This window comes from Sitophilus oryzae, unplaced genomic scaffold (assembly GCF_002938485.1).
Source record: "Sitophilus oryzae breed Bouriz unplaced genomic scaffold, Soryzae_2.0 scaffold_684_pilon_pilon, whole genome shotgun sequence".
Classification (NCBI taxonomy): Eukaryota; Metazoa; Arthropoda; class Insecta; order Coleoptera; family Curculionidae; genus Sitophilus; species Sitophilus oryzae.
Window position 1 is genome coordinate 3190193 of NW_022147289.1, and position 23094 is coordinate 3213286.

Here is a 23094-nt window from a genome sequence, read left to right on the forward strand (position 1 = left end):
AGAGAAGTTTTACCACAGAACACATATTTTTAGTAGATCATATAGATTTGTAGATAATAACCCCACTTTTTTAACCTTTAAATTTTACATTTTTTAACATTTTTAACTTAAATTTTTCCATTTTCTAAAGTTTTAACTTAAATTTTTAGCATTGTACTACAAAGATTGATATTGTACAATGTTTATTGCATCAAGATGTCGTGCAATTTCACACAGAGCTCCATCCTTAATTTTCCCCAAGGTAAATGTAAAACCGAAATAGTACTATTTAACAACTTTTCTTCATTATATTTCTTATAGTTTGGTCAAAAAAGAGATTCTAGTTTTCAATCCTCCCCATATGTTGAAGATCTTGGCAGTGTTAATAGATCATACGAGGTAACAAAAGATACAACTGACTGGAGTTATGTTCAGAGGGTATTACCACCAAAAGTTGTACCAACTCCTGTTAAAAAGGATGTATATCCCTCAGGTATAGGTTAATTCAATATTTCAGAGCATTCTTTATACTTTGTTATTAAATAATCTATTACAATTATAGGCTGGCGACCTCAAACCATTGATATCGCAGATAAACCTTACTTTATCAAACGAACAAAGAACCATATGATTCCTTGCTATTTAGATATAGGACAACGTGGTATTAAAAGAACCACATTATTAAAATCTATCCAGGGTGATATTTGGCAATTAGAAAAGGAGATTAAGGAATTTTTGCAACCGCAAGTTTTTCAAATTCTCAGGGTACAAGTTAACGAATTTGTAGGCTATATTCGAATAAACGGAGACCACGTTAACGCTATTAAATACTTTCTAGAACAGAAGGGATATTGATGTATTTTATTTATTGTAAATTGTATTTTAAGTAGAAATAAGGATATGAAATAAAAGAACTGTTTAAATAAATACATTTACTTTTATTTCAGTCAATCTCCTAAAATGTAATTTAATACTAGGCATATAAATATAGGAAGAGGTATTTATAGAAGGACAGAAAACACTGGAACATAAACATGACAACTTTAACATGTGTCAAAGAACATATACATGCATAGGTGTATAAATACATATAGTCTGTCAAATGAACAACAGACAACATCCAAAAAATGACAGAAAATTCACTTTACCTGTCAGTTAAAATGTCAGAGACAGATAACTGTCATGGATTCTCTCCTTGAACAGACTATATATAGAATATACTACGTGTGTAGACACCTAAAATTATCCATGAGTGGACGTTCCAATAGCTATTATTTTAAGAAAAACATCCACATTTATTATCTTAAAATAAAGTAGCATTTGAACTATTTTTACAATTAATAACATGCAGAAGAATCTTCACTGACCATGTGTTAATTACTATTTCTTAAATATCACAATTCAGAGATTTTTATGTACTTATATTCCTACATTATATAGTTTTATATATTTGTTTTATTATTTCTTCATTTGTTAATAATTGCCCAATTACTAACGATTTTTCTTTATTATTAGTGTGGATTTACATGCATCAGTCATTGGTTTTAAGCAATTTTATTGGTTATTTCAAAAATGACCGCTAATACTTTGTGCTTGACGTGACGGACGACGCATTACAGATGCATGGAAACCCATAAATGCACAATATCATATGCACTAATAACAAATTTCTAATTTTTTGAATAAGCCAAATTTCCAATTTTTTTAAAAGTTACAAGAAAAACTCAAGAGATCAATCTTGTTGAAAAAGGATGGACAATCAGGAAAAAATATATTTTTTGAAAAAGCAGTGGCGTACCATTTATTTTAATAAATTAATCCAGGAGTGTGTGTATGGACACCACTGGTTCAAGTAGTCTAGGCAGGATTCAGGACCCCATGTTTATATGAATTTTTTTCTTAAAAACAGATGAAGAATTACAATTTTTTTTTATTACTTAGGAAACACCCTGTATATAGTTACAATTTTTTGAAAAAATTACACGATTTTTCTTTTCAACCTCATCAAAAACAATGTCTTTATTTTTTAAATAAGCTGTTTGAATTTTGTACAAATCTCATTGGTTCTTTTAACGTGTCGCTGTTCTGAGAACGGGGCTTAATGCCGAAAATATTTTAGAAAGATGGAGCAGGTACCTTTATGTAAAAATTCAAATTTTCATAAAAATTCTATAACCTGTTTTCCATAAACGTCTAACACAGGCAAAACTTTCAGTGTGTTCCCTAGTTAATGCGTTTTACCTGACAGGGGCAAAATGTTACATAATGTAGACAAGGCTTAAGAATAAAAAAAAAGAAATTTGTACAATATCTGTAGCTCATTGGAGATAAAAATCATATTCAAAACTTATTCAAAATTGTTCTTCTCACTGACTTAGCTGTTGATTCGTTTTACCTTTACTGAAAAAATTGCAACTATGCGTCTTAGACGAACAACTTAAACTATCGTTTTTATTACTACTATTTGTCACCTTAAAAAACCTCAGTAATGGACTTGCCGCTGCACCACGCTTCTTGCTGCTCCTCGGTGTTAATTCTAACTTTGGTACTTTGGGACTCTGTGGCCCCATCGATCTTTCCATTATCTCCTGTCGGATTTTCCTCTCCGTACGCATTTTAGTCAACCAATCCTGACTTTTCCGCTTCGGAGGGGAATAGTTTAGATGCGGCGCAGTGCCATCTACCACGAAATTAGGTAAATTAACGGTGGGTGACGTAGAAACCTCGCTGTCCTTCCTTAAATTCGTTTTGAACGAATCCAGAGCCGTATCCAGAGATTTTAAATCCATACTATCCCCATCATTACCGTCCAGGGGCTTAACTGAATCCACATCCTTAACGTTCGTGTTCAAATACCCAAACAATCTTCTAGGACCGAAATCCGTTTGAATTCTTTTACAGTCGTTCCAAAGATCAGAGTCGGCTTTGCGTTTCAAACTCGTCGATATACAGTTCTCGCACATGTCGGATATATTGGCGGTTTGACAGTTCGGGCATTCCCAAACTAATTTTTTTGGAACGGAGTCTAACGAAGGGCAACAAACCCTTTTCCTGGATAGAGGTTTAGGCAGAGGCAACACTTCCGCTTTACCCCGTACTATATTGTCGGAACAGTCCTCACCGCATACGGTCCAAATGCGGTAGGTCATGTCGTCGGAACAGGTGATTATAGAGGGCGTTACTTTGCTGTTGCACCATGCCACGCAGGTTACCTGAAAAAACACAGATACAGAGTGTTCAGCAAACGTTCAACGTTACGTCATCACCATCGTTTGTCAAATATGCGTTTTGGGGTGTGTCTGAGATCAGTTCATATTGTTTAAAAAGTTTAAGAACGTTCCTAAATTATTAATTCTCTTTGATATTTTATTAATTTTGAGTAGGTATAGGCCTTGGTGCATTTCAGTTGATTTGAACAAATTCCGACCGCAGGGCTTCAACGACAGAAATTATCAGTATGTATTTCACGCCACCGTATGTTGATATTAAGGACTCGAGCACATTGACGACCAGGTCGCACCGGCCAGGCCGCTGCTACCTCAAAACCATTAAATCAAATGATACAGCGCACACCAACGTCCTGGCCGTCCGTTGGTCGTTGCGACCAGTAGACTGCACTAAAATATTATTATTTTCTGCCGCTTGTTGCCGGTTTTCTTCCAAATTAATAATTTTTCAGATGAAATCCCTCAAATTCAAAGCACAATATTTTATTTTCTATAAGATATAGTGTTTTAGTGTAGTTTTTGCACACATGCAGAAAATCCAAGGAAATAGTATACAGACTGGATCAAAGGGAAACTTAAATCTAGTCCCTTTTTTTATCAAGGGTCGATTCTATTAAAAATTCAAAACATTTTTATATGACATACTCTATTTATATGTATGATACCTGTTATTATACCTTCCAGTTTCGATGTTAAAAAATAAAAAAATCATATTTAAAGTTTTTCTATAACCACTTGTTTTTTTTTATTAAATTAGTTTTTTTAGTTGTATTGTAGTCATGTACAAGAAGGACAACTGTATTTTAAATATTATTTTTAATTTAACGTTTTTCAAACAGGGTTCATTAGACTATATTTCTACTAGGTACATTATTTAAAAAAAAAATTAAGAGTAAAAGTAACTTAAACATTCATAAAAATAGAAGTATTTACTGTTGTAGATTCTCAGTAACAATAAAAAAGAGGAATTTATATTGTAAACATTGAAATAACTGGAAGCTAAACTCTCTACCTGCTTATATTTAGAGCCAGTGTCTGACGACCCTTTTTTACGATGGCGCTAATATGTTTACTTCTAAAGTCGATAAGAGCCATCAGTAGAAGTCCATATGAGTAGAAAAAAGAAACAGAATATCTCCCTTTTTGTCGGTCGCGCGTACACAGTGCTTTTTGTTCGGCCTATTTGTTCTGCTTGTTCGTGCGCGCTCGGTTCGTTCGGGCTAAAATGCTCAAGTCTGGACGCACCTTTAGGAACAATACTGTTTTTGTCCTTTATTGATATAATGCTGAAAATCTCACGAGTTACATGTCTCACTCTACACATATTAAATTACATAGACGTAGGACGTAGAATATTCTGTTATGAAACGACTGATGGAATCGCGGATTTGAAAAACATAGAAATAACGACGTTATAGTGTAGTCAGGGTTGCAGATTTTACTTACTCCAGACCACACCAGTTAAGTATTTATTAACGAAAAATTCAAGAATATTTTAAATGCATTATTTAATATTAGAACATTTAATAAGCTCATGAATAGCAACATCGCTTTTTAGTTAACTCGGATATTTTAACATTTCTGAAACTTAATTCGTTCTGAAACAATATTTTCTAATTGGTAAAACGTAAAAAATCGTTAGATCTGACAACTCTGGACGTTCATCTGGCCGCAGCTATAAACGCAATGCATCCGGCCAGCCGACGCGACGGCCAGGTCGTTGCGACTTGGTCGTCAGTGAGTTAGAGCCCTAAAATAATATCGAAATCGTGCCTTTGTCATAATATTTAAGTATTTTAGTTTTTTGCTAGTGCAGTTATTGAGACTATACAGGGTCCGGCAATAGTGCGTCGGGCATCTGTAGCTCCTAGAATAAAAAACTTGAGAATTTTGTTTAAGTGCAAACCTAAAGTATGTACCAGGATGTATTTCAGGAAAATATTTTAACTTCTATAGGGTGGCTCAAAAAAGTGTGAGTGGACCTGGATAATTTTTTTTTAAATGGAACACCCTGTATATTATTGCATTTTTGGCTTCCTTTCAGATCACTTTACATAACCCTAAGATATGAATAAATATATTTCGATAGTATCAGAGATATTAAAAAATAAATCAAAAATGTATATTTTTCAGCCCTTCTTAAAAAAATTATTAAAAATACAAGAACTATTTTGAAATCAAAACAATATTAGGTATTTACTTTAGGTGGTCTGTTCTTACTTTGCTATAAATATGGTAATCGTAAATCATACAAGATGTTCAATATTCTACGCCAAACTTTCTAAAATATAAAATATTTTTTCTTTGTTTTTTTTAAATGGAACACCCTGTATATTATTTTTTTATTAGACGGAGAATTAAAAAATGAACATTTTTGTATTTAGAGTATTTCAAAATTTTAATGGTTTCGCAGATACACGCAGTATTATTTCATATGGCGCTTTCAATGGTAAAATACGAGAGAAAAATCATTGGGTGGCTTTGATAAAAATTTACTGTGGAAAATGCCATATGAAATATAAAACTGCAAATATCTACGAAATCGTTAAAAATTTTGAAATACTCTAAATACAAAAAATGTTCATTTTCTAATTCTCCGTCTATTGATAAAATAATATACAGGGTGTTCCATTGAAAAAAACGAAGAAAAATTGTTTTATATTTAGAAAGTTTGGTGTAGAATTTTGAACATCCTGTATAATTTACGATTTTCATATTTATAGCAAAGTAAGTGCAGACTATCTAAAGTAAATACCTAATTTAGTTTTGATTTCAGAACAGTTCCTGTATTTTTAATAATTTTTTTAAGAAGGGCTGAAAAATATATTATTTTGATATATTTTTTAATATCTCTGAAACTATCGAAATATATTTATTCATATCATAGGGTTATGTAAAGTGATCTGAAAGGAAGCCAAAAATGCAATAATATACAGGGTGTTCCATTTAAAAAAAATTATCCAGGTCCACTCACACTTTTTTGAGCCACCCTATAGAAGTTAAAATATTTTCCTGAAATACATCCTGGTACATACTTTAGGTTTGCACTTAAATAAAATTCTCAAGTTTTTTATTCTAGGAGCTAGGCACTATTGCCGGACCCTGTATAATACTTCGGTACGAGGTTTGTATGATGTAACGCTGTTTCGAGCAATAAAAAATAAGTGAAAAAGAATTCGAACTAGGCGCCGTGTTGTGCTGTGGCAATTTCAAATGTTAATAAACCTGTCAAAAAAATGTTAACGCGTAAAGGAGAGTGTAATTAGGGTGTTGTTGGGTGCAATAACATTCAATAACTCAACTTTTTAAAACAACATTTTATAGCTTCACAACTTCACACACCGATTTGATCAAAAGCAAAAGCGGATTCAAACAGTTCGACTAAACAAGTGAGTAAACAAAGTGCTCTTTACATAATCAAAAAATTAAATAGACATATTCTATGACAGGATAAAATATAATTTGCAATACTAAGTTTTTTTAGCTGGAATAATAAATTATGATACATGTTAGACCTTCTGAATATATCAAAATAGTTTTATTTTTAGAATTTTCACAAATTATACTTCCTAACTAGGGAATGCAATCCCGCACCAAAATCTCAATCCCGCAAACCCGCGGGATTAAAACAATCAATCCCGCGGATACAATAGTCTTACATTTGGTCCTAAATGGTACAAAAGGCATTGTACATTTTGCATAGGCCTACAATATATTGATATAGCGTGTATCTTAAACTAGAATTTAGAATGAATTTAGAACTAAAAAAATTCTAAAAAATCTTAAACTAGCTGTACAGAAATTTAGACCGATGTATACAGGGTGTTCAAAAAATATATTTAATATTAAATAAACTTAAATTTTATTATAATTTATCTACTTATTTTACAAATAAAAATATTATTCTGATGTTGAAGTTTTTTTAACTTGTGTTAGTTATCTGCTTTTAGATACACTCTATATCAATAATTTTTTGGCATATGCAGAATGTACAAAACTTTTTGTGCCATTTAGGACCATACGTATGACTAAAAATGCATATTTTTCGAAAAAACGTCATATTTTCCTTAAAACATAAAAAATATAAAACCGATCAAATCGTTTTTCATAATTTTAATACAGATTACTCGTACTTGGTAAAAATTTCGATTTTTTAAAAATTGTAAATTTGCGGTAAAAAAGATTCGTAACCAAATTTTCACACTCTTATAAAACACCCTGTATTCACTAAATATATTTTCGAAAACCACATAGCAACTTAATTACAATAGATGCATCTAAAACCTGGTCCAAACCGCATCCCAAAATCTTTTTTAGTTCAAGAGATATTCAACTTTACATTTACCCTAAAATTTTACTTGTCCCGATAATTATGTCCGGCAGTTTATTTGACGAAATTGTCCGCAAGTACTAGTTAAACGCTTTTTTTCACTTACTTACATACGCCAGAAAGAAATCTAACAACTAACCTGTTTGTTTCACTTATTTTTAATGGCCAAGCCGTAAGGGGAATCCCCCAGGTACCGAGCGTCGACGCATGGCCCGGAAAGAAGCGGTTTGATCTTGATTGAGATCGATTCGGTTACCCAGTAGTAATGTGTCGATCCCGCACGGTAAATCCCGCAACTTTGATCCCGCGGAATCTCAGAGGGATCCCGCATGTGCGGGATCCAGCATATTCCCTATTCCTAACCCATTTAGAATAATTAGATAATAAATTTTTCGTATACTCGCTATTTAAACCAGTGTATTTGTATATACTAGTTGTTTACGATATTTTCTGATGGTGGCAGCACCGGCGGAGAATGCACCAAGCCTATACACTGGAACTTTATTCTTTTTAATTGTTAAAAGTTTAACAAGAATAACTAAACCCGCTTATGTCGTTGGATCTCAATGGAGGTTAGAATTTTTTGCGTGTAGTTCAAACAACTAACAATTCCTGTTTTTAAATGGACCATATCTGTCTATTCACATATATTTGTTCTAAGGGTAGAGCTGTTAGATTCTGCTTGTGCCAAAATTAAACATTAAGTATATTATCGTAATAGTGACTATGTCTACCTGTCAGATTTGACACTTCTCATTAAGAATGTCAAAAAATGCTCATACATACTAAAATTTTGAAAAAAAAAATGGTTCATATTTAGTTTTAGATTCTTCATCTACCTTCAGATGACATTAATAAAATGACAGGAAAAAACAATTTAAATATAACTGACCAGCACAAGTCACTAACCTCATACTACACTAGATTACTTGTAGGGACGTGCGATAATGGCTTTTACCCTCAATAAGTATCGCAATTCACCTATCGATATATCTTAGTTATCAATATGGAGATAATTATCGATATATCGATAACTATCGACTTACCGATCGTAATCAGTTTATTGGTAATTGGATATTATTCGGTTATCGGATATATCGATAAGTATCAATATATCTATAATTTTGAACTCACTTATTGTTGTTCGATATATTGAGAACTATTGATAGTTATTGGAGTGTTTTTTTTTAGTTTTTAGTTAAAAAACATAATTTCTTGATAATATGGCAACATAGGTAGTAGATTAAATTTACAAGAAAGAAAATCCAGAAAAGATCCAGTGGTTCAAAGTAAAATAACTCCGTTATTTTGGACTTTCTGGAAAAAGGACAAAGAGAAAATGTTTCTTTTATCGAGATCGGTACCACCCCTTAAAATATTTGCACTTATTTCTGGGACACCCTAATAGATACGTATCGATATATCGGTAGTTATCGACAAATCGATAATTTTAATGTCACCTATTGATATTTGATATATCGATAACTATCGACAGTTATCGATATATAGTGAAAAACCCATCCCTAATTACTTGTTTCTTAATTATTCTTTAGGTATTATTGCGCTTACCTCTGCACTATGGCCTACCAGCTTTACTATTGGCTCTGAATACTTCAAGTTCCAAATATAAGCGTTTTCATCACTACTGCCGCTGATTAAATATTTGTCGTTTTTGCTTAAAGAAGACCTGATATAAAATGAACTATTCTGGTGTCCGGTATACTTCGCAACTGGCATAACATTGTATGTGGCTACGTTGTAACAATATATCGTGTTATCTAGACAATTTGCATATAATTTTGTACCTGAAATTATATAAAATTATAAGAAAAACCACAGAGTAACAAGAAAATAACAAGTCAAACTACCTGAACTATCAATAACTAAGTTACTAAAACCATTTTTTGCCGTTCTTCCCGTGTAAGGTATGGTAAATTTAGGAAGAGGTTCTTTTTTTAAAGTTGAATAGGTTTTTCTGAGGTCCCAAACTTTAATCATACCATCTCCAGCACCGCATGAAATTAGTGTGTTGTAGTCCTGGAACACTAGGCCTGTAACGCTTTTTATTCCTGAAATTTTTACAAAAAAAAATGTATTAATCATGCAATAATACCGTTTGTTTAATTATAAAATGGAGAAAATTTACTCTGTGTTCTTCACCCCTGAATAATAAAACTTGTTTTTCAACTATTTCTGCAAGTACATATTTGATTTTCATCTTCCACATATAACAGAATATTTAACTAATCTTCATTTATTATTTCTCTATGATCCTTATCAATATTAGTGTCTTATTTTTATATTTACAGTGTTTAATAACTTTCGGTTTAAATTCTTTTTACATTTATAGTTCTGTTCTATTTGGAAAATATACAGAAAATAAGTCCCTTACTTATCTCCATAATACAATTAAATTATAATTTTTCTTCTTCAGTTGTGTAATTCATATTTACAAATTATTTTTGTCAATAACATCAATTTCACATTAAAAAATTGAATTTGAAGGTGGCATGTTTGTTATTCAAATCTTTTCGATTAATTTAGTATATTTTTTTATCTTTCATAACCCCAAGAGCAATTTGTAGAAGCTATTGAAAATGAACAATTTGCTTCATTTTAAGGAGTTCTTTAGAAAGTTTCAAATAATTTTTACTGTAAAATAATAATCAATATAAAAAATAAATATAATTCAAATAATTTTTACTGTATTCATCATTTTTATAGTTTACATGAGATTTCCTATGTTCAGGTTGGCGATTCAATAGACTCTATAAAGAAGTTTTAGTGTTATACCTGAATTGACACAAGATTGTAACTTTTTCCTTGATTTACTTGGTGTATGTGTATCTTTCCCTGCATGTGAGTTTAAAATAATCCTATCCGGTACTCCAATAAAGCTATGCTGTTCTGTCCTTGTATCCCACAGAATAATGTTACCATCTCTACTACCTTCAATACATACATTATCTTTAATTCCTCAAAAATCTATTAAACAGTTATGTACCTGTTGCAAACACGCTTGAATCCTCTTTACGAAAAGTTACTGTTTTAACTGAACGACTATGACCACAAAACAATCTGACTTGCCTGAAATCACCATCACCAAAATCAAACAGTTTGGATGTGTGGTCTCCGGATGCAGTAACAATTTGCATTTGATCAAACATCCATGACAAGTCGAATATTGCATTATTGTGTGCTAGTGTACTATGTCTAAAAAGTATTGCAACTTAAAAAACTGTACTGTTTTCAATTTACAATGTTTACTTTTCTTTGGTTTCACAATCTATTACTGCCAGTGTTCCGTCTTCGTTTGCCATACCAACAAAATGTTCGTTGCCATCTTTTACTGCACTTTTACAAGCAAACATGGAAGAATCCACTAATGGGAAATCGGAAACTTCATATTCGCAATGTAAATGGTGCATTACACTATCCGCCTGTTTCCATTGAGCTAAAAATTATAAATAGTAACATATAATAGTCATCTGATGATACACTACAGATCTTTAAACATAGTAATTCTTTAGTATAAACAGAATATTTTAGCAAATCATTTGATGTATACTTACAAAAACCGTATTGCTGATTAAACAATGACTGTGTATTATTCATCTTATCTTCCTAATGTAGTTTCTAATGTAATTATAAAAATGTTGACTATATAACCACTGGCATTGCAAAATTTTCCAAAAAAATTATTTAAGTGCGGGAAAACGGTTTCTGGACGTTTCTCTACATATTTTATTACTAAATTGCTCTACGTCGGCGGGCCACAAAAACAAATTATTTTTGTGTGTAGAAAAGAGATAGTTCTATGACGTAATGCAAAAACTAAAGAAAATATTTGTACATTTGTAAATAACTTGAAGTTGGGAGGAATACAAACATTTACCTTGGTCTGTGGGCATCATATATAATTGTTTAATTTTATAAACGTCATTAAAATATGAATTTAAAAATCATAATATTTTATGGCTATATACGATCTGTCATATGTCAGAATTTGACACATTTTTTCTAATCAAGACACGTCGTGTTTACAAAAATTATTTTTAAATGTTATAAATTAATTTTATAACATATATTTGAAAATATACGTAGATATTGCTGCTTAGAATGGGGTAAGTAAATACTGCCGTGTTTTACATAAATCAGTCATGTTTATATTTTTAGTTCAAAAGTTACTTTCAAAATTATTTTAACGTCGGACCCTAAATTACCATTTAAAGTGTAAGTATTTGATTTAGTTTAAATATATTGTTGGTAGATTTTTTGGTGCTAATCTCTATAAATCTCAGAGAAAAATCTAAATCTCTGTAAACATTATTGATGTTTCCATTGACTTTTTGTTTGAACATATGGTGTAATTTTTTCACTAAATACATTTCTTTTTTTATTAACAGATAACTAGCATTGGCCCAGAGAATTTACCAACATGGACCTTCAGCAAACATGAACGAAAATGCTTCTTCTAATATCACACAAATACTAACATCTTTCGAGACATTTTTACATACATATAATGATCCTTTGTGGGTGAAGAACACTACTACAGAGAATATTAAGTCCATTTTTAAGTTAGGATGTTTTATAGAGAAATGCATTGAAAAGTTTCAAAACAAAAACTATATATCCGAGTTTATGAAAGTGTTAGAAAAATGGTGTCAAGAAAAGAGTATCAAGTGTTATGATGTAGCCTTTTTTGCTGTTGCAAACGATCAAATCTTGGAAAAAGTATTCAAGTATGACAATGTAAAGGAGACTAGTCTAGATATTAGTATTAGAGTTTATTGCTCTATATACCCAAAGGAGAGATTCAAAGTTTTTCTGGAACGACTTATTACAAAATGTTCTTCTGTTTCTGCTATTATTGAATTTGTAAATTTCAGTTTAGAAGATAGTAGTAACCTTAAAAATACAATTATTTTAAACAAATGGAACGAGTTTGTTATAGATGGCCAAGAAGATGTCTTAAAATCAGAATTAGATAGTTATGTTTCATTGTATAAAGTTGCTGATATGTTACCGAAGCTTTTTAGTATGTTATGTGTATCTGATTCTTCTAATACATTGAATCCAGTAAAAACAATTATTTTAAATTCAATTCTGAATAAAATGTGTGATAGAAGTCTATTGACAAAAAACTTCTGGTTAACGTTATTTAAGGTAGTCGATAGAGAAGAAATAGGAAAAGTGTCATGTAATTATAAACTTTTTTTAGAATCTATTATGAATTTTATTGAATATGTTGGCTCAATGTTTCAGAAGGATGTTATAAATGTTTGTGAATGGAAAAGTGATCCTGTTTTATCTTTATATCCAGAAATAAATTATTTTGATCTACTCTCAATTTTAAAAATTATAATTAACATTGGAAGTGATAATGGACACTATGTTTCTGATAGATTAGAACAAGCTAAAGAATATTCAAACACAGATTTGTGGTCTCAGTTGAAAGAAGATCTTTTTCAAGTTGATTGATTTATAGTATTTTTGTATTATTAACAGTGATATTGTTGTCAGTATATCTTTTTTTGTATATTAAACATTTTTTTAAAATATCGTTTTGTTAAATATATGTATATATTCCCTAGGCTTAGTGTTCCTGAACAGACTCCTTTTACAGCTGTGTTGAAATTTGCAGCGGAGGAATTTAAGGTCCCACCAGCTACGTCAGCTATAATTACTGATGACGGTGTTGGTATTAATCCACAACAAACAGCAGGTAATTTACCATTTTGTTTATTGGCTTTATATTAGGGTTGCGACCTTTATGCAAAGTCAAGAATTGGACTTTAAGGGGGGGGGGCAATAGTAGAGCCTTAGACAAGGAAAGAGAGGGGACGGGTAACACACATATTCTCCCGTGATCGGTTAGTGAGGCCAAAATTCGATCGGCGGCCATACTATGGTGACAAGATTTCGAGGTGACACCAAGCGAATTTTTATTTTTTTTGTGACAATTGTTTTGTTTTAAATTTATAAACTGTGTTGTTTAGTATGGTGAGATGTTCAGCGTATGGCTGCAAAGGCTGAAGCGAGAAAAAAATGACTGGAATTACATTTTACAGGTAAAAGTCGATACACAACTTTTATTTTGTCATAAAATGTACATTTTTTTCATTATAGCAGTAAAAATATGTAAAATGCTTTTAATATGTTTTGTACCACATCCAAACCAAACTATTTTTAATAATTCCAAGTAGTATTTTCAATATCCTGTATTATAATTAATGTTTGAAACTATAAATAATGCTGCTCAGCATGGATTTCTCCAGTGGCGTAGGGAATTATAATCAGAGAAATACAATTTCTGCAATAAACATTTTTTTATATATTTTACATGTAAAAAATGTATAAAGTATTGTTATCAAATATGTAAAATAAATGTAAACTATAAAAAAAATGAAAAATTCTAGTGATAAAAAACCTATATGTTTAGTTGTTATATAAAACTTAAATTTACCTGCCAAGATTTGCTGGGGGTGGACAAACTTGTGGTGGGGTACTTGTTACTACATATATTTTTTTAAATATTCAGTGAGTAATTAATAAAAATTTAAAAATAAATAAAATAACACAAAGCTTCTAGAATTGTTTATTTTTTTGTGGAAAATTCGGATATTCTTATGATTGAAGGTAACAAATATTAGAAATTACATTATTCATTGAATCCGTACGCAAGTGTGAAGGGGATTGGCTAGATTCATTATTATACCGTATGATCGAAAAAAGACGACGTTCAGTTGGCTTGTAACTAACGATCGACGACATTCCCCATATAATTTTACATATAAAATGTCAGCGATCTTCATTTCATAGCCATCGCTGACGCCGTCTTTTTTCGATGTCGTTTTGTATAGTTTTTATGTAATTTTATAATTATATGGGGAATGTCATCGATCGTAATTTACAAGCCAACTGGACGTCTTTTTTTGCGAGCATACGGTATAATAATGAATCTAGCCAATCACGGATTCAATGAATAATGTAATTTTTAATATTCATTTGTGCAATCGTCATTTCCAAACAAACAAGACGCCGTTTTTACGGTATATATGTATATACACGTTTAAAACATATGTATTTACATTATTTTTTATTTAGTTATACATTATACACACATTAATAAATAAATAATTGTCTTGATAATCAGTCCACTGTGACTGTTAAATAAAATTTGCATTATCGACTTAGATATTCTAATATTATAAAGGTGAGATTATAAAATACAAAATTATATATGTATGCATTACTCAAAAATGAACGATATATTAGTTTACGTTTTAATAAATATTTTGTATCGTCTAGGTACAAGCTAATTTCTGATGCTACGCCATTGGAGATTTCGAGTGGTGACAAGTGGCCTCACTTTCAGCTGCCGCGTTACCTGTCCCCTCTCTTTCCTTGTCTAAGGGTCAAGTGGTGTAAAAATTAGTAATTTTTCAAAGTTTTAGTTTCTTAACTTGTATTTACGTATATTAAGGTGCGTTCACACCGGCTGCGTCGCTCCGCGCCGCGAACATATACTTTTGTGCGCGCTAAAAAAATACACTTCAAAAGTACATGTTAAAAAAATGCGGCGCTGGGTGCGAACGCACCTTTATGTGTATTTTGACTGTATACCTAAATCAACAATTTCCGAATTATGAAGTTTTGATTTTGAAATGTTAAACGAAAATTTTGTAATTTCCAGACTTGTTATAATAACTTGAAAACTAATGTCAAATATTATTGAGAATCACAGTTTGCGCAAAATGGCATTGTTAAATCAAACCAAACACATCGAAATTAATTAAATTGAATTATTTAAGTGATATTTTTAAAAGTCAATAACTCTGAAACGGTTGGTTTGAGGTACATTGTGTGTATTTCGATTTTTGCTTAGAATTGAAGGAAGAACCGAAATATGCAATAATATACAGGGGGTTCCGTTTAAAAAAATGAAACTTTGATGTGCCACGACTTTATGACCGTCGCTGTATACTTAAATTTATTACCCGCTAATAGATATTTAAAAACTTTATAACTTTTATATTTAACTTTTTGCGGTACCTCTTATATTTTACCTAATATTCGACCGTTCAACCCATACATATCAGCGACCTTGTATAATGTTGTAATTTATTCAAACATTCTTTTTCAGGAAATGTATTTTTGAAACATGGATCCGAATTACGACTGATACCTAGAGACAGAGTAGGAGGATATTAATTTTATTAGTAATATTAATTTTTTATGCAAAAATATGTTTCTTGATTGTTGTTTTCATTCCAATCCCCTAAAATTGTATTTTATAATTATATATTTATATTTTTATTAAGTTAAATTTAATATATCAGCGTTGTGTGTATAAATAAAACCATTTTTTACTAATTTCAATTTATTTTTTTGTATGAAACTGCACTACTATTGGATACACTAACATATCAATAAATATAAAAATTAATACACAGATACAAAATTAATAAAAAAATACAAAAAAAAATAATACAATTTGTATACATATTTTATATATTATATAGCGCTTATATAACTAAGATGTACCAAAATACAGCTTATTGGAAATATGATTTTTTGAGTATTTGAGCTTACAATTTAGAGCAATAACGCTAAATACTTTTTTTTTGGAAAATGTTGTCAATTTTTCAAGATCTTTGAAATTGTAGGTGAAACTGTTAAGTTATATTAATTAATTTATTTAGCTACAAAAAAATGGAACTTGAATTCCAAATATTAGGAACTGTTTGGTAAATAATATTAAGTCCATCAAAATAAAAATCACTCGGTGATAAATTGACAATATTCTCTCCTGGAATACCGGGTGTTCTTCAAAAGTAACTCACCAGTATAACTTTATTTTTTCAGATAAAAATGACATAAATCGGGATTAATTTACATATTCAATTACTTTCGGTCATTTCCTGTTTCACCAAAATTACTACAACTTTTGATTTTTAAATGGTATCCTCGGCATTTTTTTACTTTATTATGATAGAAAATAACATTCTGAATAGAATGACAACATATGTCAACTTTTGACATCTAAAAAGATAGCATTTTAAATTTCAATCTAGAGTGCCATGGCTGTGTTAAAAACATTAAGTTCTAATCAAGGACCTTTGGAACAATTCATTTGATCGTCTAATGCTTTTCGTGTCTTTTCCTGGTCAGATAAAAGATGCCCAAATCGTATTTTTAATCATAAGTCAATTTTTTCAAATGGAACAAGGGTGGCTCATTGGCATATTTAGTAAAAAAACAAACATTTTTATGAATAATTTGGTACCACATACCTGGTATTTGGAGTCAAATTGTCGTATATAAAGCCGTGGCAGTCTAGATTGAAAGTAATTTCCGGTGAAACAGGAAGTGACCGAAACTATCTGAATACGTCAATCAATCCTCATTTATGTCATATTCAAAAAAAATTACCAAATCTCATTTTATTTCAAAAAATAAAAAAGGCATAGGGGTGAGCCACTTTGGCAAAACACCCGGTACAAAAACGTTTCAAAAAATTTTTGGCACACATACCATGGAATGTCTGTTGGCAGACTTTAAGATTTCCTTTTAGAATCGCAGATGGCAGTGACCACATTTTTGATGAGAGAGATCACGATATGATTTAAAGCAAAACATCATAATGACTAGATGATACGTGTTGAAATATGAGCAGCAAATCGTTATATTACACAGATTAAAGACCTTTATAGTTTTATTTTCTTACATAGACTTTATAAAATAACTTCAAATTAATATAGTTTATATCGCGGAACTTTTCCTAGTATGGCGGGACACGATGTCTGAATAGTCCCTTTACATCATAAGGTCCGGTCTTCGGTCTTTGCGTTTGTGGGCCGCACCAAGTCTTTGGCGGACTAAGTCCGCAGACTTGGCCTATGACAGTACACATTTTTTGTATCTAGCGTCTAGATATTTTTCGTTTAAACCAAATCGCTACCTTTAAACGATGTTAAAACTAGGAAAAGTAGCGCGAGAAAAACTATACAGGGTTGTTCACCACATACGACACGGAATATTGTAGGTAAACGATTAAATTTTTACAATTTGTAAGTTTTGGGTTCGTTGAAGGACCATTAGATCAACAATTTAAGAATATTTTTACAAGATACAGAGTCTCCCAAATAAGTAAAAAAATATTATAGTTGCATTTTTTTTAAATTGAACACCCTGTATATTATTCTATTTTTAGATTCTACCATCGAAATAGAGGTAAATTTGATTAAGGTTTATCACACTTAAACCTTACCGTTTTTTAAATATTTTCAATTTTATGAAATTACAGTAAAAACTTTAAGTCTTTTTTCTCCAAGGGTATCAAAGTTTTTAAAACTAAATATTTACTGAAGTTTATTTAATGATCAGTTATTGTGCTGCAATAATAAACCAAATACTACCTTATGCAAAGCGTCTAAAAATTTATATTAATTAATTACTAGTTTTAAACGGCAATAAGTTGTTTAAAATAAACGAAACACCCTGTATACTTTACGAGAATCAGATGCACAATTTAATTGTCTATCAGATTGTATTTATATACCATTTTTTACCTATCTTTTCAAGTTTTCTTAGAAAATGCATTTTCTTATAATTTAGATCTCAACTATCACTATATCCATGAAATATCGACATTTTAGATTATTTTTAAAGATGTAACTAATTTTTAAAGAGTACCAGATACTAATTTTGTCGATATAGTTTGCTTATATCATTCAAAAATAAAAAAAACTGTTTAAATATTTTTTGTTAAAGATGACCAATTAATATAATCCCAGTATTCAAACTCCATTAATTGACTGTTTACGTTGATTGATAATAATTGCTCCAAATACTAAAAAATTAAATTTTGTATGTGTATTAGACAGAAGGATAAAAAGTAACACCTTATAAATTTTATTTAATTAATATATTAATTAAAAGAAATTAAAAGACGTTCCTTTTCATAACTTATTATTATATTGAGTCAAATCCACATTTATTTAGAATAATTTATTAATTAAAACAATTAAGTATGTAATTAACTAATTTTTGGGCGGAAATAATGGTGGTATATTTAATTGGTATAATGTTTTACAAAGATTTAAATAGTTTTCTTTTTGTAAACAAGTGGTCCTGCAATATTATTTTTACCACCTGTACATTTTGTACATATGTTGCTTTGAAAGACAGTTCATTTTCTACAAAAACTTGAAGAGATAGGTAAAAAATGGTATTATACAATTTGATAGACAAATAAATTTGCATCTGATTCACGTAAAATATACAGGGTGTTCCATTTAAATTAAACAAGTTATTACCGTTTAAAACTAGTAATTATTTATTATAAATTTTTGGACACTCTGTATAAGGTAGTATAATTTTTATTACTGCAACACCAATATCTTTTCAATAAATAATCTTCAGTAAATATTTAGTATTAAAAACTTTGATACCCTTGGAGAAATGAAGCCTTAAATTTTTTATTGCAATTTCACAAAATTGAAAATATTTCCAAAACGGTAAGGTTTAAGTGTGATAAACCTTAATCAAATTCACCTTTATTTCAATCGTAAAATCTAAAAATATAATAATATACAGGGTGTTCCATTTAAAAAAAAATACAACTATATTTTTCACTTATTTGGGACACTCTGTATCTCTGTAAAATTATTTTTAAATTGTAGCTCTAATAGTCCTTCAACGAATCCAAAACTTAATACAATTTGTAAAAATCTAATCGTTTAGCTACAATACTCCGTGTCGTATGTGGTGAACAACCCTGTAGACACATGATAAAAGAAACAGCAGGTAGGTTAAAAACTTAAGTTCTACAACGTTACATGTAATGTCATGATTAATAATCACATACTATTTAAAACATGGCACTTATGTAAAAAAAATAATAATTGCAAATATGAAGTTTTAGAATTAAAATATGTGTAGGAAAAGTGATTAATACTTTCCAGGTTCTTAAAGCATTTTTGTGCATTTTGTAAGGAAGAGAAAAAGTATTACAACTCCGCAAGTTGGAAATTTAATTTAGTGAGGTCGTGTTCTGAATCTGAATTCAAAAAGTTTTGAAAAATAGTACTACCTGTTCGATTAAAACCGTGCAAAATAAGCGAAGTGTATGTGGGGCCTTAAGGCTTTACGTTGACTAAACTTTTTCATTTGAAATGTAATGTCTTATCACTGGTTAGCAAAATATATTATTGTATTAGTCTCAGTCAATAATCAAAGAATAATTATCATCGTTTTTAATGTCATACACAAAAAGTACAATTTTATATGGTTGAAAAAGTACAAATTAAATGTTGTCAATGACCAAGGACTGTATATATTCTAAAGGACTGTTCGATCGCGTCAAATCGCCGCACAGTGGAACGAGCTTATGGGAGCGGTTGGACATGAGGTTTTCTTCTCAACACTTTTAATCCAAAAGACGAAAAAATTATTTTTATATACCGTAATAATGTATAAACAGAACAATTTTAAATTTTAATGAAAGAAAGTGGTTGGCTCATTACAAACCATCTACAGGGTGACCTAAAAATATAGTATGTTTTGGAAAAATCTTACAATTTTTAAATGCTTATAAACTTTGCCAAACTGTCGTGGAATGTTTTAGTTTTGATCCTTTTAAAAAGAAATAGCTTTAGATTTTACCACTGAAATCTAAGACTACTGATACCGTGTTATAAAAATATGGTAATTAAGGGCTTACATATATTTTCCTATTTAATAGGTAATAGGTAAGATATCAAGATGCGGTTTTCACTGACTTTTTAAGCTTTCATTACTCTTTACTATCAGCTAAAATTACATATACCATCGCATTTATTTTTTTTGAAAAAACGCGCAATGTTTGTTAATTTGTAAGACAGCGCCCCCTAGCATCTACGTTCAAAAGCTTACTATTATTGTTTATATGGTATAATATAGAGTAAGAAACGGTCTTTTAAACGAGCCCCCGTTAGATGGATTCCGTCCATCCAGTCCGGAATTATTAATATTTAAATAAAAGCAGATCTAACCTTCCCCCACCACTTTATTTTGGTAGATAGGGGAAAATGGTTCTAACAAAAAATATTCAGAATTTACTGAAGATTATGAAGCTATTATTTATAGTACCTCTTATATAGGCAAAGTTGTGTAAAAACTCCATTTTCTTATTTTTTTATAGCAGTTGCGCCCTCTAGCGGCCATTCTACAAATTTGAAAATAATTTCCAGCATTTTCTCATGGTCTCTTTAGTTATGAATATTTTTTCCGCAAGCCTCACGGCTAATACTTTCCGAGATATAGCCGAGAGCTATTCTTAGTGGGACACCCTGTACAATAACTTTATTATAAGCAAAGAATATAACAGTAAATCAACGCATTAGAATATTTTTATTACAAACAAAAAACCTCAACACTGCACTTTAACCCTCTTTATTTTTCCAATAGTTTATAAGTTTTTCCATATATTTGTAGCACCCTGTATCTGTTTTCGATTTTAGCGTCATTTTGTATTTATCCAATTAATAATTAAATATTAATAAATTTATAAAAAAATAAAGATAATTTGACTCTAAAAATTTTAAATTAATTTATTATTATATTGAGTCAAATCCACATTTATTTAGAATAATTTATTAATTAAAACAATTAAGTATGTAATTAACTAATTTTTGGGCGGAAATAATGGTGGTATATTTAATTGGTATAATGTTTTACAAAGATTTAAATAGTTTTCTTTTTGTAAACAAGTGGTCCTGCAATATTATTATTTTTACCACCTGTACATTTTGTACATATGTGGCTTTAAAAAAATATAAAATGTCAATATTCCATGGGTATAGTGATAAATGAGAGCTAAATTATAAGAAAATTCATTTTCTACGAAAACTTGAAGAGATACGTAAAAAATTGTATTATACAATTTGACAGACAAATAAATTATGCATCCGATTCACGTAAAATATACAGGGTGTTCCATTTAAATTAAACAAATTATTACCGTTTAAAACTAGTAATTATTTATTATAAATTTTTGGACACTCTGTATAAGGTAGTATAATTCTTATTACTGCAACACAATATCTGATCAATAAATACTCTTCAGTAAATATTTAGTATTAAAAACTTTGATACCCTTGGAGAAATGAAGCATTAAATTTTTTATTGCAATTTCCAAAATTGCCAATATTATTATATCGTAAAATCTAAAAATAGAATAATATACAGGGTGTTCCATTTAAGAAAATACAACTATACTAATTTTCATTTATTTGGGACACTCTGTATCTTGTAAAATTATTTTTAAATTGTAGCTCTAATAATCTTGCAACAAATCCAAAACTTACAATTTGTAAAAATGTAATCGTGTAGCTACAATACTCCGCATCGTATGTGGTGAACAACCCTGTAGACACATGATAAAAGAAACAGCAGGTAGGTTAAAAACTTAAGTTCTACAACGTTACATGTAATGTCATGATTAATAATCACATACTATTTAAAACATGGCACTTATGTAAAAAAAATAATTGCAAATATGAAGTTTTAGAATTAAAATATGTGTAGGGGAAAAGTGATTTTTAATACTTTTCGGATTCTTAAAGCATTTTTGTGCATTTTGTAATGTAGAGAAAAAGTAATACAACTCCGCAAGTTGGAAATTTAATTTAGTGAGGTTGGTGTTCTGAATCTGAATTCAAAAAGTTTTGAAAAACAGTACTACCTGGTCAGTTAAAACCGTGCAAAATATGCGAAGTGTATATGGGACCTTAAGGCTTTACGTTAACTAAACTTTTTCATTTGAATTGTAATGTCTAATCACTGGTTAGCAAAATATATTATTGTATTAGTCTCAGTCAATAATCAAAGAATAATTATAATCGTTTTTAATGTCATACACAAAAAGTACAATTTTATATGGTTGAAAAAGTACAAATTAAATGTTGTCAATGACCAAGGACTGTTCGATCGCGTCAAATCGCCGCTGTCATAGTGGCCGTGGATGCTTACGTCACGCAGGGACCAACGCTCCACAGTGCGGCGGATGGTTATTCTAGCGGTACAAAATCTCAGGAGCGATGTTTGGGACTTAAAATCTAAGAACGTAGCAAATGGTCTAATATATAGCAACCATATGGTTAAATTTATTTATTTATTAATAAATAAATAAATACAAGATAATAAAACTATAATATTATTCGTACATGACACACAAAAACCGTACTGTAAACTATTACCAAATACATAAAATTATGATATCAGGTGAAATACTTACAAAAAACTCTTTAGCAGTTATTTTTTAATTACTTTGTAATCTTGTGACACCCTGTATATTTTATTTTAACAAATTCTATTTTGTTTTGAAAATAATAAATAAGATAGATATTTTAATTTTAACACTCGGTAATTGTAAATTCGTATATAGTAAGTATCTAAGACAATTTTTTAAACTTTTATTCAAACTAGTAATAATCATTTAGTTTTATTATAAATTATCAGAAAGTAAAACAAGACTTTAGCATATCGTCATGCTTTATTTACACTAGAATA

At 30.0% G+C, this 23094-nt stretch overlaps 3 protein-coding genes across 6 annotated transcripts; 2 read left to right on the forward strand and 1 right to left on the reverse strand.

The window, feature by feature from the left end:
* The first annotated feature begins 21 nt into the window (after positions 1-21).
* On the forward strand, positions 22-2274 carry LOC115888102 (probable 39S ribosomal protein L49, mitochondrial). The gene is made up of 3 exons (XM_030907675.1): positions 22-241; positions 301-472; positions 542-2274. Exons 1-3 carry the CDS (start codon positions 179-181, stop codon positions 832-834), a joined length of 528 nt encoding a protein of 175 aa, XP_030763535.1. The 5' UTR covers positions 22-178; the 3' UTR covers positions 835-2274.
* LOC115888099 (protein lethal(2)denticleless-like) lies at positions 897-11275 on the reverse strand. The gene is made up of 7 exons (XM_030907673.1): positions 11109-11275; positions 10804-10990; positions 10541-10749; positions 10330-10485; positions 9405-9605; positions 9106-9341; positions 897-3191 (listed from the first exon to the last, which is right to left on the reverse strand). The coding sequence occupies exons 1-7, from the start codon at positions 11149-11151 to the stop codon at positions 2346-2348; spliced, it is 1878 nt and encodes a 625-aa protein (XP_030763533.1). The 5' UTR covers positions 11152-11275; the 3' UTR covers positions 897-2345.
* Positions 11276-11546: 271 nt separating this feature from the next.
* LOC115888100 (ubiquitin-fold modifier 1) lies at positions 11547-15897 on the forward strand. Of its 4 annotated transcripts, none has more exons than XR_004051214.1 (6): positions 11547-11660; positions 11713-11769; positions 11943-12739; positions 12805-13057; positions 13134-13264; positions 15686-15882. XR_004051214.1 is itself a non-coding variant. In XM_030907674.1 (4 exons), the coding sequence occupies exons 1-4, from the start codon at positions 11656-11658 to the stop codon at positions 15751-15753; spliced, it is 261 nt and encodes an 86-aa protein (XP_030763534.1). In that variant the 5' UTR covers positions 11547-11655; the 3' UTR covers positions 15754-15897. The 4 variants fall into 4 exon arrangements, 1 of the variants encoding a protein (XP_030763534.1); XR_004051215.1 differs by having other exon boundaries at positions 11943-12705; positions 12761-13057; XR_004051213.1 differs by having other exon boundaries at positions 11943-13057.
* The last annotated feature ends 7197 nt before the right edge of the window (positions 15898-23094 follow it).

What these genes read in the sequence shown, in the direction of transcription:
- LOC115888102 (XM_030907675.1), top strand. Translation starts at nt 179, where the DNA reads ATGTTTATTGCATCAAGATGTCGTGCAATTTCACACAGAGCTCCATCC. An exon ending in CATCCTTAATTTTCCCCAAG is followed by an intron (nt 242 to 300) that starts GTAAATGTAAAA and finishes TATTTCTTATAG; the next exon opens with TTTGGTCAAAAAAGAGATTC. An exon ending in AAAGGATGTATATCCCTCAG is followed by an intron (nt 473 to 541) that starts GTATAGGTTAAT and finishes TTACAATTATAG; the next exon opens with GCTGGCGACCTCAAACCATT.
- LOC115888100 (XM_030907674.1), top strand. An exon ending in CCTAAATTACCATTTAAAGT is followed by an intron (nt 11,770 to 13,133) that starts GTAAGTATTTGA and finishes TATATTCCCTAG; the next exon opens with GCTTAGTGTTCCTGAACAGA. An exon ending in TAATCCACAACAAACAGCAG is followed by an intron (nt 13,265 to 15,685) that starts GTAATTTACCAT and finishes ATTCTTTTTCAG; the next exon opens with GAAATGTATTTTTGAAACAT.
- LOC115888099 (XM_030907673.1), bottom strand. Translation starts at nt 11,151, where the DNA reads ATGAATAATACACAGTCATTGTTTAATCAGCAATACGGTTTTT. An exon ending in GATTGTGAAACCAAAGAAAA is followed by an intron (nt 10,750 to 10,803) that starts GTAAACATTGTA and finishes AATACTTTTTAG; the next exon opens with ACATAGTACACTAGCACACA. An exon ending in TTCAAGCGTGTTTGCAACAG is followed by an intron (nt 10,486 to 10,540) that starts GTACATAACTGT and finishes TATGTATTGAAG; the next exon opens with GTAGTAGAGATGGTAACATT.